Source organism: Leopardus geoffroyi, chromosome C3 (genome assembly GCF_018350155.1).
Source record: "Leopardus geoffroyi isolate Oge1 chromosome C3, O.geoffroyi_Oge1_pat1.0, whole genome shotgun sequence".
Classification (NCBI taxonomy): domain Eukaryota; kingdom Metazoa; phylum Chordata; class Mammalia; order Carnivora; family Felidae; genus Leopardus; species Leopardus geoffroyi.
In genome coordinates this window covers 87,512,116-87,527,702 of record NC_059338.1, presented here as the reverse complement: position 1 = coordinate 87,527,702, position 15,587 = coordinate 87,512,116, and the positions used below count along the sequence as shown (strand labels likewise).

General features: G+C 40.5%; 1 protein-coding gene across 13 annotated transcripts in view; it reads left to right on the top strand.

Moving 5' to 3' along the window:
• The window catches only part of TBC1D31 (TBC1 domain family member 31), a 100,713-nt gene that overhangs the window by 74,576 nt on the left and 10,550 nt on the right, over nucleotides 1-15,587 (top strand). For 7 of the 13 annotated variants that reach the window (XM_045453778.1, XM_045453771.1, XM_045453769.1 and 4 more), the window contains 4 exons: nucleotides 463-598; nucleotides 5,748-5,840; nucleotides 12,010-12,150; nucleotides 13,751-13,945. In XM_045453778.1, coding sequence (XP_045309734.1) covers nucleotides 463-598; nucleotides 5,748-5,840; nucleotides 12,010-12,150; nucleotides 13,751-13,945 — 565 coding nt within the window. The remainder of the gene's footprint in view (nucleotides 1-462; nucleotides 599-5,747; nucleotides 5,841-12,009; nucleotides 12,151-13,750; nucleotides 13,946-15,587) is intronic. The other 6 variants (XM_045453772.1, XM_045453775.1, XM_045453782.1 and 3 more) reach the window with 3 other exon arrangements.

Here is a 15,587-nt window from a genome sequence, read left to right as displayed (position 1 = left end):
CTGTCCCAAAAATAAATAAACGTTGAAAAAAAAAAAAAAAAAGAATGACTGAACTGAGCAGTAACCTGTTCCTAAAATTCTGAAAGAATAAGCATGCATAATTGGTAACACTGGAGCGTTTTTTGGCATTCTTCCTTCAGATAAAGGATATCGATTATATTGAGATGATCTGAGTAGACCTGTTAGGAACTTTTAAATATGAAAAGAATAACCAGTTGTGTTTGGACCGCTTGTCATTTTCACAAATGCAGACATGGGCGTCGTTCGTTCTGTGTGTGTGTGTGTGTGTGTGTGTGTGTGTGTGTGTGTGTGTGTTACTCCTACAGCTGTGTGTGGTACAACAGCAGCTACGCTGGGGATGTGGGCCAGGCCTTTCGTTGTTGCAAAACGTAGCATTTTTCCATTTAAATCCACATTGGGAAATGTTTTCATGCTTTCCTCTTGACGTATTTTGTGTTTAAGACTAGCTTCTGTGAAAAGAGAGCTGAGAGCGAAGGAAATGCACTTACAAGATGCTACAAGAAGGCGCTTTCTGAAGCTTCAGCAAGATCAGCGTGAAATGGAACTAAGAAGACTGAACGATGAAATCGAGAGAAAGGTTCGTGATTCTTCTCTTAGTTCCCACACATGATCTCCATTCACTCTCACTCAAATGTCGTGACCACCTTCAAGTTAAAGGTTATTGCCAGGATCCACAATGAATACTAAATAGACCCTTTGATTTTATTTACTTTTTCCCTCAGCTTTTCCTGATCTCTTTCATTAATAGTTTTAAGTTTTCAGAAATGTCAAGAAAATTAGTCAATTTGACTGGTGTCCTTGATGACTATTTCTCTAAAAACAGAAGAATCAGTTAACCACTAACTGAAGTAGGGGAAGTACTCTTTTTTAATATAAAAATGTACACATGGCCAGTATAAGAAAATTTCCATTATTAAATTCATGGAGTCAAAAATAGACCTTTCCTACTTTCTCTCATTTTGTCCCCAGAAATAAAATGAGAAAATGGATATATATCTTTTTCTTTTAAAGATTTTTTTTAAATTTTTTTTTTGTTTTATTTTTTATATTTGAGAGAGAGAGACAGAAACAGAGAGCGAGAAGGAGAGGGGCAGAGGAGGACAGAGACAAAATCTGAAGCAGGCTCCAGGCTCTGAGCTGTCAGCACAGAATCTGATATGGGCCTCAAACTCCCGAGCAGTGAGATCATGACCTGAGCCGAAGTCAGACACCCAACCAACTGAGCCATCCAGGCGCCCCAAAATTTTATTTTTAAGTAATCGCTATACCCAACACGGAGCTCAGACTCACAAACCCTGAGACCAAGAGTCTCATACTCCACTGACTGAGCTAGCCAGGCACCCCCTATCTTTTCCCTTTTTTATGGTTGCATAGTATTCCATTGTGTGACCGTCATAATTTATTTAACTAATCCTTTGCTATTGGACATTGATATTGTTTGCAGTGCTTTGCTCTCCAAGATGGTGCTAGGTTGTATGTTCTCAGTACAAACCTTGAGTTGCAGACACAGTTTTGTTGAGTAAATTCCAAGGCATACCAAATTATCCTCCAAAAATGAACCCACCTATGTTATTTTAAGTGTATATGTAAGAGTGCCTATACCCTAGTCAATTTGGAGTGCATCAGTCTTAACATTTGCCAATCTGCTGGGTGGAAATCATATATTCTAATTTGCCTCTTTTTTCTTGCTAGTGAGGTTAAATATCTCTCCAGTTACTTGTCTTCCATTTGTGGAAGAAATATAAATTGTATATCCATTATCATTTGTCCGCTTTTCTATCAAGTTTTCTCTTATCAATTTACATGGGCTGTTTGTGCCATTTGGGACAGCACTATCCAGTAGAAATACAATGTGAGCCACATAGGCAATTTTGTTTTCTAATAGCCACATTAAAAAAGTAAGAAGAAACAGATGAAATTAATTTTAACAACACTTTATTTAACTCCAGATATTTGCAAATTATTTTAATATGTAATTAGTATAAAGACATGGTTAATGAGCTGTTTTACTTTATCTTTGAGGGGTGCCTGGGTGGCTCAGTTGGTTAAGCGTCCAGCTTCAGTTCAGGTCATGACCACACAGTTCGTGGGTTCAAGCCCATGTTGGGTGGCTCTGTGCTGACAGCTCAGAGCCTGAAGGCTGCTTCCGATTCTGTGTCTCCTTCTCTCTCTGCCCCTCCCCTGCTCACTCTCTGTCTCTCTCTCTCAAAATAAACACTAAAAAAATTTTTTTAACTAAATCTTTGAAATCCAGTAATCAGCTTATAGGACACCTCAATTTGGACTGGTCACATTTTAGCGCTCAACAGACATTTGTAACTAATGGCTGCATACAGCATAGAGTTAGGACAGTAACCCTTTTGTTCATTGCAAATGTTTTCCTCACGTCAGTGTTGCTTGTCTCTTAAGAGTGGCTATCATGTCTTTTTTTAATCATGCAAAATACTTTAATTTTTGAATAACTTTTTATTTTTATGATTTCTAGGTTTCATGTCCTATTTATTTACTTATTTTTATTTTTTTAAGTAGGCTCCATGCCCAGTGTGGGGCTTGAACTCATGACCCTGGGATCAAGAGTTGGATGCTCTACTGACTAAGTCAGCCAGGCACCCCCTGTGTCCTATTTAGAAAGACCTTGCCATTCTAAGATTACATTACCATTTATGCATATTTTTTCAAATTTTACGTTTTTTGTTTTTTGGGTTTTTTTTTTTTAATGTTTATTCATTTTGAGAGAGAGAGGCAGAGCGTGAGCCAGGTGGGAGGCGGGGCAGAGAGAGAGGGAGACAGAGAATCTGAAGCAGTCTCCGAGCTGTCAGCACAGAGTCCAACACGGGTCTTGAACCCATGAACTGCGAGATCATGACCTGAGCTGAAGTCAGACGCTTAACCGACTGAGCCACCCAGGCACCCCTCTGTGGTGGGTTTGTTTGTTGGTTTTGATCTTTGATGTGTCACAAAGGTCAGCAAATTATAAAGCACCAACTAATCTGGCCTGCTACCTATTTTGTAAGGACCCTGAGTAAGAATGGTTTTAACTTTTTAAATGGTTAAAAGAACTCAAGTAAATAATAATTTCTTGACATGAAAATTATATGACATCTTAAAAACAATGAAATTGATACTTCAGTATCCCCAAATACGGTTTTCTTGGCACACAGTCACACCCACTCTTTGATTAGCAGAGTCACTTGCCAGCGGATGGTTACTAAATGTTCTATCCCCGCACGCGCTTTATCCCCTCCAACACCACACTGAATGGCAGCTTTATAACGTTTTTCTGACTAGCGGACCTAATTCCCACTATTAGTCTGCCTTTTCATAGTTTTCTTCCATGTTCTCAAATGTGTATCATTTCAAATAGACTTTGAGAATTTTACCACTCTTTCTTTCTGAATCCTTACCTCCCCTGATCCTAACAGCATTTTTATTAGGATTGCATTGAATGTATAGACTGATTTAGGGAGTTTTATTTTTTTTTTTTTTTTATTTTTTTTTTTTATTTTTTTCAACGTTTATTTATTTTTGGGACAGAGAGAGACAGAGCATGAACGGGGGAGGGGCAGAGAGAGAGGGAGACACAGAATCGGAAACAGGCTCCAGGCTCTGAGCCATCAGCCCAGAGCCCGACGCGGGGCTCGAACTCACGGACCACGAGATCGTGACCTGGCTGAAGTCGGACGCTTAACCGACTGCGCCACCCAGGCGCCCCTAGGGAGTTTTAAACCTAATTTTAGTAAAATACTAAATATTTTCCAATCTTTGAAAGTATTTTTTTAATTTATTTTTGAGAGAGAGAGCATGAGCAGGGGTGGCAGAGAGAAAGAGAGAAAGAATCCCAAGCAGGCTCCATGCTGTCAGCACAGAGTCCAATGCGGGGCTAAGTCCCATGAACCAGGAGATCATTACCTGAGCCAAAATCAAGAATCGGGCGCTTAACCAACTGAGCCACTCACATGCCTCTGAAAATATTTGGATTCATATATTAGAAATCTGTCATCTCTTTTTTTGTAGCATCAGATAGTTTTTGTTTCGTTTAAAGCCAATTAATTTTAAATTGGTTTTTGAAAGCTATCATTCCTTTTATCTCATCTAGCAAATGAGGTTGATAATACATTATTCTAGAAGTGTCTGTGTTCTCCAAAAGTAATACAGGCTTAGAACTCTGCCCTCTTTATTCCAAACTCTTTGAGATGGTGAAGGCAATTTTTTGTCAAAGAATCCTGGAAAGTTCTTTCAGGTTGCACGATCTGGCCTCTGCCCACCCTTCCAGCCTTCTGTCCCTCATCTCCTTATTCCGATAGCAAGCTCTGACCCTGCTAACCTGCGAGAGCTTTCCTACTCAGAGTTCAGGCACCAGCAGGAAGACTGGGTCCAGCGCGACACGTACAAGTGACTGCACGTTCATTAGCAGTGAGCAGAGTGGACGTGCATTTGCTCTGGCACAGAGCGAGGTGTGTGTCTAAAAATTCATAAACAGAAGAGCTTTTCTAATTGAAAGTCCTAAAAGGCATTATTAACTGTGCCAAACCTCTCTTCCACCTATTGGCATTTTTACTACTCTTGTTTCATAAACTCAAGCATCCCCACCTTTGAGCCAGCTGTTTTCTCAGGAACCTCCTTAAGTTGAACTGCTTGCCAGTCAGTGGTTTATTTGCTTCTCAGGTGTATATCCTTCTTGTACACCCCACCATATTTTCATTTTTACCCTTTGTTTCTCCGATGAGAGGTATTTGATGGTGTGTCTTTTATCTTTCCAATGTCTAAAACTCAGGGATACAACTAGTGATGCAGTCATTAAATGTTTACTGAATAAATGAATGGGCTGAGATGACTGATGGGTAGTTTGTTTGGTTTTCTTTCTGAAACACGTATCATGCCTAAGAAATGGGGACTTTGGGAAGCCAAGTATTGTATTAAGAGAGCTCCTCAGTTTCTCTGTCTACCTCAGGAAGGCCTTATTCAAACCCTCTAGTGTAGAGGAGTGAAAAGCTTCCAAGTAATCAAAATTTGGGGAAAGGTAAACTTAAAATTAACTAAGTCCAAGGGGCACCTGGGTGGCTCAGTCAGTGAAGCATCAGACTTCAGCTCAGGTCATTATCTCATGGTTCGTGGGTTCGAGCTCCACGTCGGGCTCGGTGCTGGCAGCTCAGAGCCTGGACAGCTGTTTTGGATTCTGTGTCTCTGTCTCTGCCCCTCTCCTGCTCACACTGTATCTGTCTCTCTCTCTCTCTCAAAAATAAATAAACATGAAAAAAAAATTAACTAAGTCCAAGCAGGGCACCTTTAAACTTGGAGTTCCAAAGTGAATTTACAAAAGTATAGACATTTAATCAAAAAGAACATTAAATAATATTATATTTAATAAGATTAAACATTCTATATTTTTAGCCACCGCAAATTTATATTGCTCAAGTTTTTCTAACACATAATATTGGCTGATATAATATGGTAAGAGCTCCCATCTGTTCTCCCAGTCTGGGTAGATGAGCATATGGTAATTGTACTTTGCTTTTTAGAAAATTAAGCTTAACTTTAACTCAGACATTATTCCTAGACTCTACAGTGAGTGTTAATATACTGTCAATTACTCTGATATCAAAAGCCCAGTACTTCTTATTGTAAATACGTTTAGTGGGTTGTTTGGATTTCAAGATTACCAGATCTGTTAAACAGAAATTATCTTGTAAATTCCTTTTGGTGTTCAGTTTGTTGTTTGGCCATAGGTACATATGAGAGATCAAGAAATTGCTACTACAGCGAAAGACCTAGAAATGAGACATCTGGAACTGGAATCACAGAAAAGACTTTATGAGAAGGTATAAATCATCTGTTTTCACCGTAAGAGCAGCAGGGTTTATACTCTTTTTAGATTGTATTTATTCATGATTTTTTAATGTTTGTTTATTGTTTTTTTTTTTAAGCAGAATATAATGTCACCCAGGATTGTTAAGATAGCCAGAATGTCTGTAGCCAGAGTGTGTGAATGTACAGTTTGTTGTAATTCTTTAATTCACCTTTCTCTTAGCAACTTAGTCTAGGGTCTGAAGCACCAGATGTAAGCCCCAGATTTTGCCTCAGGATTTTCTGTCGATGTACTGAGTTTCCCTCTATCTGTATAATAGTGACTACAGAATTATCTTGGTGCTTCACAAGGGTTTTACGAGGTAAATCAAACGAGAGCTGTACAGTACTTTAAATTTGAATCTTCTGGAATCAAATTGTCGAGTATCTACGTAGAGTATATAATTTAGTTTCCACGACACTGGAAAAAGGAATTTTGTTAATATAAATATTTATCATTTGGGAAAAGCATTTTGTTATTCATTTATTTAATGTTGAAACCATAAGTTTTCACTTCCCTCAGCCTCTTAAAGTGAGACTTTGAGTTTGAAATTAGTGATAACTGCAAATATGTGACAGGTAAATTGACTGTTTGTTATTCACATTAAATAAGATTTAAAACATATGGCATCCATTCATATCTGCAACACTTTTAATTACCACACTGAACTACTTCTAGAACTGAGCCTGGGATTCACACTTTGGCTGAGTCTCCTATGATTTTGAATTCATTTGGACCAAACCTAAATTTACTTTTTACTGTCTTTCCTTTGGGGGAAGTGGGTGATGACACCACGGGGGCATGATTTCTGAAACAACAGAAAATTTGCATGTAAAATACTAAGAATTTCCAAGTCTGTTTCTCTCATTCTCAAATATTAACATTTTGCTAAATCGGTATGATCCTTCTCTTTCTATCTGTGTACTAATACACACGTAGATACATTTTTTTTCTAAACTTTTTAAGAGAAAGTTGCAAACATGATGCCCTTTCACCCTTAAATACTTCAGCGTATTATTTCCTAAAACCAAGGAATCCTGAATACATGACCACAGAACACTTATCAAAATCGGGAAATGAACATATCATTATCTGTTGTATAAGCCTTATTCAGATTTTATCAATCATCCTAAAAATGTCCTTTAGAGCAGGGGTACCTGGGTTGCTCAGTCAGTTGAGTGTCCCGACTTCAGCTCAGGTCATGACCTCGTGGTTCATGAATTCGAGCCCCACGTCGGGTTCTGTGCAGACAGCTCAGAGCCCGGAGTCCGCTTCAGATTCTGTGTCTCCCTCTGTCTCTGCCCCTCCCCCACTCATGCTCTGTCACTCAAAAATAATCATTAAAAAAAATGTCCTTTAGAGCAAAAGAAAATCTAAGATAATCCATTTTTTCAGTTGTCCTGTCTCATTAGTCTCCTACGGCACCATTCCTGAGTTCTTCTTTACTTCTTTATATTTTATAGCAATGATGTTTTTGAAGCATTTGACCAGATATTTTATAGAATGTCCCTCAATTATTGTTTGTTGCTTCCTCATCCAAGGTTCAACTTACACATTTTTGGCAGGAATGCCTCAGAAATGATGCTGAGTTTCTTTCCCCACATCAACGTATCCATACCATTTCTGCCCTCTTTTGAAGGAAGTATTTATTAAGCAGACTATTAATAGAGTTAGAAAATACTGAACCTACTCATCAAAACTATATCTTGAATTTTATCTGGTCCGCTAGATTCAGACATTCAGATTAGCTGTGTGTATTTCTAAACCAATTCTATCCTAGAAAACAGACAATATTGTGTTGCCCTCTGCTGGAAATGCATGCTCAATATTCCATATATATCTACTTTGAATAAAAAATTTTTTAACAGAAGAATAAAAGCACAAACAAATGAATACTGACCTCTGATCCAGATTCCGTCCCCTTCATCTCTTAGGACCTTGTTACATCAAATCCATTTTCCGCCTCTGCCGTGGTCTCTTTCTCATGCATATGTACCTTCTCCTTGGCATAGGCCCACCCTTGTCGACATTGCTGTGATGATGAAATGAGTTATATCTAGATGTCAGCGATAGGAGTCTCCAAGACTACCTCAGGTTCAGTGATTTGCTAGAGGGACTCACAGAACTTGGAAAAGTTGTTACACTCGTAATCATGGTTTATTACAGTGGAAGGATACAGATGAAACTCAGCAAAGGTAGGAGACGCCTGGCTGGCTCAGTTGATGGAGCATGCAACTCTTGATCTCCGGGTCATCATGAGTTTGAGCCCCACATTGGGTGTCGAGATTACTTTAAAAAAAAAACAAAAACAGGGGCGCCTGGGTGGCGCAGTCAGTTAAGCGTCCGACTTCAGCCAGGTCACGATCTCGCGGTCCGTGAGTTCGAGCCCCGCGTCGGGCTCTGGGCTGATGGCTCAGAGCCTGGAGCCTGTTTCCGATTCTGTGTCTCCCTCTCTCTCTCTGCCCCTGCCCCGTTCATGCTCTGTCTCTCTCTGTCCCAAAAATGAATAAACGTTGAAAAAAAATTTTGAAAAAAAAAAAACAAAAACAAAAAAACAAAACCTCAGCAAAAGTAAAAGGCACACAGTGCAGAGTCCGGGAGAGACCAGGCACACGCTTCCAGTCATCCTCTGCCAGTGGAGTCATACAGACAGCGCTTAATTTTGCCAGCAAATATGTATGACAACACATGTAGAGTACTGCCAACAGGCAAGCTCACTCGAGTCTTGATATCCAGGGTTTTACTGGGAGGCAGTCACACAGGCATGGAGCGTCATGTGGCTGAACCTGGATACTTACTCTGCAGAGCTCAGGCTGATCTAGTGTGGCCCAAGGCTCCTGCCATGCACCATTATTAGCATAAACTGTCTGGGGGAGCCCAAGGCCCCAGGTATACAGACACAATCTTCAGGCACCATATTCCAGGGGTTTAGAGCTGGTCAAGGGTTAATCTTTGCTTCGGAGTGTGTAGAATTTGAATAGCTCAGGCTTCTGAGTCACCCTTTACTGCTCAGTGTCTGATATTGGCACATGCCGGGTAGGTATTAGTTTCCCCTCATTCCCCCTGGCGTAAAATGCTCATTTTACAAAATGAATTGACAGCTTTCTTCCCCCACCTGCTTCTTTAAACCACCGCCCTGTTGTCTTTCCTCTTTGCTGTTGGTAGATTCCCGTTGTTTTCCTACTAATCCCTAGTCTGTACACATACATTGTTTTGCTTCTTTATGGAGTATCTAAGATTCTATATTCTGCTTTTCATTTTTACTTACTAAAATCCTTTTTCTAAATGACTGCATATCTTCATATTGTCATTTGTCATAGTGATGAACCATAACTTTGAATAAGTTTTAAATAACTTTAAATAAGCTAAATAAAAAAATAACTTTTTTTTCTGTTGTTGGATGTTTAAATGGTTTACAATTTTGGCAATAAACTTCTTCATACATATATCTTCTCTGCATATAATTGGAAAACATTTTTTTTTTTAATTTTTTTTAACATTTATTTTTGAGACAGAGAGATACAAAAGATGAATGGGGGGGGGGGGGTCAGAGCGAGAGGGAGACACAGAATCCGAAGCAGGCTCCAGGGTCTGAGCTATCAGCACAGAGCCTGACGCAGGGCTCGAACTCACAGACTGTGAGATCATGACCTGAGCCGAAGTCAAATGCTTAACCAACTGAGCCACCCAGGTGCCCCACATTTTTATTTTTAATTATGAAGGTAATTGTGTTGCCAGTGGATAATTAGAAAAGCAGGAATAAATTCCTGAATTAGGAAATAACTGCTAATATCATCAGTAAGGTTAAGTGAGATTATTTGGTACATACAGTTGCTATTACGCATCTTTTTAACTTAAATCTTCATGAATTCTGTTTGCCGTCCTTCCCAACACTACTTGTTAGCACTCACTCCCCAGCCCCCTGACCCTGGCAGGCACTTATTTACTTTCTGTGTCTATAGATTTGCCTGTTGTGACCTTTCATATAAGTGAAACCATACAATGTGTAGTCTTTTGTGACTGGCTTCTTTCACACAAAAGTTTTCAAGGTTTATTCACGTTGTGGTGTGAGTTAGTACTCCATTCCTTTTTATGGCTGAATAATATTCCGTTGTATGATAAATGTTTATCCATTTGTCAATTGGTGGATATTTGGGTTGTTTCTGCTTTGGGCTGTGATGAGTAGTGCTGCTCTGAAAATTCATGTACAGCTTTTTGTTCGAACATGTATTTTCAGTTCCCTTAGATCTATACCCAGGAGTGTAGAGTTCTCGTTTCTCTACATTCTTGTGAACAGTTGTTACCATCCGTCCTTTTGATTCTAGCCTCACCAGTGGGTATGAAGTGGTGTCTTGCAGTTTGGATTTTCATTTTTCCGAGGACTGGTGATTCTGGGCATCTTTTCATGTGTATATTGGCCATTTTTATATCTTCTCTGGAGAACGTGTGGCTGATGTCTATTCAAAGTACGCACAGCCATGCTTTTGGTTTTTAATATCTCCTGTCATTTTTTATTGAAAACTAGATATTTTAGGGGTGCCTGGGTGGCTCGGTCTGTTGAGCGCCCACCTTCAGCTCAGGTCATGATCTCACAGCTTGTGGGTTCAAGCCCCGCGTTGGGCTCTGTGCTGACAGCTCAGAGCCTGGAGCCTGCTTCGGATTCTGTGTCTCCCTCTCTCTCTCTGCCCCTCCCCCGCTCATGCTCTGTCTCTCTCTCTCAAAAATAAACAAACATTAAAAAAAGAAAGAAAATTAGATATTTTAAATCATGTGATATGACAGTTCTGAAAATCAGATTCTCCTCCCTCCTCAGCATTTCTTGTTTCTTAGTGACTTCACAGAGTTGATTTGGTAAAGTTGAATTTACAGAGAACTAAATTAAAGTCTTCACTTGGTTTTAGCGACTGGACAGAGATTTCCTTAAGTTGCCTTGCACCAGTAAAGCCTCTAGGTCTTTGCCCAGAGGCTCTGTGTGCATCGTGTTGGGGCCTGCCTTCAACGCTTCGCTTTGCAACTTACAACTCCAGAGTTCCCTTCCTGACTATGCAGAACCTCCATTCACCAGACTTAAGAGCCCTGCGCTTCCTCAGATCTGAGCATTCACATAGCCCTACGCATGTGTACAGCCTTCCACGTGCACATGGACTTTTAGGTCTCCAGGAATCTATCAGCTTTTCAAAGTGCCCTGCAGACGTCTAATTCTTCAATGTTTTCTGTGAATACTTTTGGGTTAGCTTGTGGTTTGCACTGCGATAGGCTCTCTCCAGCAGCCAAGATATTCACCAGGGTCCTCTCATGTATTTCAGCAAATGTCCCCAGGGAAAAGGCGGTTCAAGGTAGTGAGTTCTGAGTCATGACAAATAAAGACAGCTTTGGGAGTACGTTCTTCCAGAACCACCGTATGGGTCAATGGGGACCGTTACTGGACAGTGGGAATTTGTAGGAGTCCCACCTCCATTCTGCCCCCTCCTTTGGCTGCCAGGTTGCTGGTCTTAAAGGCTAATGCAGAGCTTAAGGGTAGGGCGGGACTAGGGATGAGGCAAGTTAAAAATGCCCTAATGCGGGGCGCCTGGGTGGCGCAGTCGGTTAAGCGTCCGACTTCAGCCAGGTCACGATCTCGCGGTCCGTGAGTTCGAGCCCCGCATCAGGCTCTGGGCTGATGGCTCAGAGCCTGGAGCCTGTTTTGGATTCTGTGTCTCCCTCTCTCTCTGCCCTCCCCCGTTCATGCTCTGTCTCTCTCTGTCCCAAAAATAAATAAACGTTGAAAAAAAAAAAATTAAAAAAAAAAAAAAGCCCTAATGCTTTCTGTTCTTACCAAGATGGAGCCATTTTTATGAGTAAATGATCTTCAAATTGCTTCAAGCCTTTGGTTAATTTCCAGAGTTCTGAAAGAGTTGGTTTTGCAAGTGTTCTCAGTGCTTTTTTGGATGAGAGTATTTTCAGAGGTCCCTACTTTTATTTTCACTGATGTCACTGCTGTTTGCTTTCTACTTTGAAAATTAGGTGACCACAGTTCTTATTTGTATGCTAGTATTCGGCGGGGGGGGGGGGGGGGGGGGGGGGAGTCATTTTGTGTTCTAGCATTATTATATAGATTTGTGTTTTCTCTTTTTTTTTTTTTTTTTACAAATTTTTTTTAACAGAATCTTATTAGAAATCAGGAAGCTGTTGCAAAAGAAATGAGAGAAGATGCAGATACCTATAGACGAAAAGTGGATCTTGAAGAACACATGTTCCATAAACTGATAGAAGCAGGTCAAACTCAGAACCAAAAAACTCAGAAGGTAAAAATATGGTAAACTTAGTGCACATAGAGAGGGGGAAGTTTCCATCTGTCATCCTTTTCTGTGTTTATTTTTCCCTGCCCTGCCTCCCCCATCTGTCATCCTCTCAAAGGAGAAAATTCAAAATTGAACTCTGCAAAGGAGTTAATTCATTTCTTTGCTTCAGTTATCACAGCTCTTAGAATCTCACATTATTTTATTTATAGGCTACTTACTTCACTGCCAGACATATACAAGTATCTTTTATATTTTGAGAATTTTAAGATCTAGAAGATACAAGGGAAATAATAACTTCATAAATACTAACCTACTGTGTTATGTCTCAGAAATTATCCCTGAGCAGATTAGTTGCAAAACATCAGGTCTTTGCTTGGTATATAAGCCAGGGTTTCCAAAGTATATTCTGTAGAATATTCATAACTATTATTCAGTAAAATAGGTGGCAACTAAGTATTGGAAGTGCTGTTTAAAGCTGGGATTTTTCAGGGCACCTGGGTGGCTCGGTCAGTTTAGCATCTGACTCTTGATTTTCTCAGGTCATGATCTCACGGTTCGTGGGAGTAAGTCCCACATTGGGCTGTATCCGTGTTGACAGTGCTGAGCCTGCTTGGGATTCTCTCTCTCCCTCTTTGTCTCTCCCTTGCTCTTGCTCTTTCTCTCTTTCTCTCTCTCTCTCTCTCTCTCTGAATAAATAAACTTTAAAAAAAGAAGTTAGGATTTTTCATGCCAAATTTGAGGATATGGTACATTGTGAGGCTTTAAGAAAATTTTCCAAACTTATTTTGTACAATTTCTGTGGAGTACCCTTTCAGAAATGCTGGCTCAAGTGAATTGAAATAGAATTCGAGAACTTCAAGAAAGAACTTTCTGTATCATCCAGTCAACAAAATGCTGAGTAGGTCTGTGGCCAGGCCTGGCCCTGGTCCAAAAGCCAGCAACAATATAAGACTTCCCTGTCTTCTGTTCAACAACCATCCCTTAGCTGATCCCATCAGCATAGCCCACCATTGATTTTTCCGTATAGGCTTTTGTTCAGTCTGTAAGAATGGGCTCTTCTGACTCCTTTTCACGGGTTGAAATGTGGGAATTGTTTAATCCTACCCATTCCTGAGCCTAGAAATTCTCAGTCTTGGCTATGTATTAGAATCACCTTTGTAAAAGTTCCAACATCTCGCCACCCCAGAAGCTGATGTAATTGGTTTGTGCTGGGTCCTGGACACCAGTTTGTTTTAAATACCATTAGGTTGGGGCGCCTGGGTTGGGTGGCTCAGTCGGTTAAGTGACCGACTTCAGCGGAGGTCATGATCTCACGGTTCGTGGGTTCGAGTCCCACATCGGGCTCTGTACTGAACGCTTGCTCGGAGCCTGGAGCCTGCTTCAGATTCTGTGTCTCCTTCTTTCTCTGCCCCTCCCCTGCTTGTACACTGTCTCACTCTGTCTCTCAAAAATAAATAAATGTTAAAAAAAAATAAAATAAAAAGTGAAAGTAAACACCGTTAGGTTACAAACAGCTACCCTAGAAACTTGGTTACAGTGAACAGATATACCATATTTTATATATAGTCTGACCTTGTTTCTGAAATTTACAAATATTTCTTAGTTAATTGAAGAAAATTTGGCAGAAGCTGAACAAGCGTGTCTAAATGCCGACTGGCGAATTCAAGCTTTACATAAACAAAGATGTGATGATCTACAGCGGAACGCATGTTACCGGGAAGTGGCCAAACTCCTTCGGGAAAACAGAAGGAAAGAAACAGAAGTATTGAATGCAATGGTGGGGGAGGGAGCTAAAAAGGTAAGAATGGGGTTACAGATTTTTTTGTTGTTCATCGTATAAATTTTGAAATATAATCAAACAACAGAAGCATCAAACCAGATAATTCCTCTTGGAAAAGCGAATCTAATTTTAATAGGTATATACAGAGAAGGAATCTAATACGATACCTAAAAATGACTAGGCATCTTTCTCAATGACATTAGTGCCTCTCAAGTTCTCAGCTTCCTGGATTGGGTTTGTTCTGGCTGATTGGATAATATTACTATTTAATTTTACCTAATTTTTGATTCTTACAATGTAGACAGCTTTAAACGGTTAGGAATTATATGTAGCTACTACTAACAAAACCTGAAATAATAGTGACAATGAGCAAGACGTAAGTCTTTTTCATGTGAAAGAAGTCCGGGGGTAGGAAACCCAGGGCTGGTTTCCTGGCTCCAAGGTCATTAGGGAAAGTGCCTCCTTCAGTCTTTCTGCGCCACTTCTTGGTGCATGGCTTTCGTTCTTGAGGACAGCTTACCACCCGAGATGACTGCTGGCTTTCCAGCCATCACATATACATTCCAGACAGCAGGAAGAAGGTAGGGCAGAAGTAGAAAAGGGCCCACTCCCGGCTGAGACAACTCTGTAACTCCTTTCTAGAAGTCCCACATCACATTCTAGCCACATTTGTCTGCAGAGGATGTTGGGAAATGTAGCATTTTTAGCAGGGAGCATTATCATCCGAAATAAAATTAGAATTCTATTCCTCAAGAAGAGTCAGAGAATGGATTTCAAGGAGGCAACGAAGAGCATGTCACACAGATGAATCCTTTGGTGGATCCCACCAGTAGCTCTGGCACCCATGCTCTGTCGATATTATCGCAGACAGAGCGGACTTCCCGAGGACACTGCGGAGCTAGGGAGAGGTCAGGAACCAGAGGGCTGGCTGTAGTTCACTCCTCTTCATGCTGCTCTGTCGTGATGTCTATTCTGAAAGCTTTTCATAATGTATTTCCTTCGAGTGCCTGTTCCTATTCATTTTCCTCCTACCCCATATAACGTGGCCCTGTGTGAGAACACTTTCGGTCAAGGACAGGGAGGGGCGGGAATGATGCCCACTGAGGCTGTTCTCAGGAACGTTATGGTGGGAGCCCACGTCTTCGAGGATTGCTGACCTTAGCGCTGGACTGCACACTATTAGGTGCTGCTGTAGTTTGGGTGAAACAGTGTGAGGGTAGACTCGGGATCACTGTAAGGGCTTTCCTCCTTTGTATCTGGTGTCCTGGCTTCTAAAGCTAGCCTGATTACTGAGAGGCCTTGGGAAATCACTAAAACTCGGCCTCCTTATCAGTAATGGGAAAGGCCTGGATTTCTTGGCCCCTAATGATTCCTTAAAATTGTGTCATTTCACACATATTTAATGCGTTAGCATTTCTATAACAAAAATTATACTATATGTTAACTAACTGGGTTTAAATTTAAAAAACTATATGTTTGCATATAAACACTACAGCATAGAACATTGATGAACTTTAGGAGTTGTAGAATATCTTAAACGTGTTATTTTTAGTTACCGTTGAGCTAATCTTAAGATAATTGTTTTCTCACTGTAGGAAGAAGAAAGTAGGGGTTAATAGAAATTCCTTGACTTCCATGGCAGAGCTGGGCAAAGAACTTA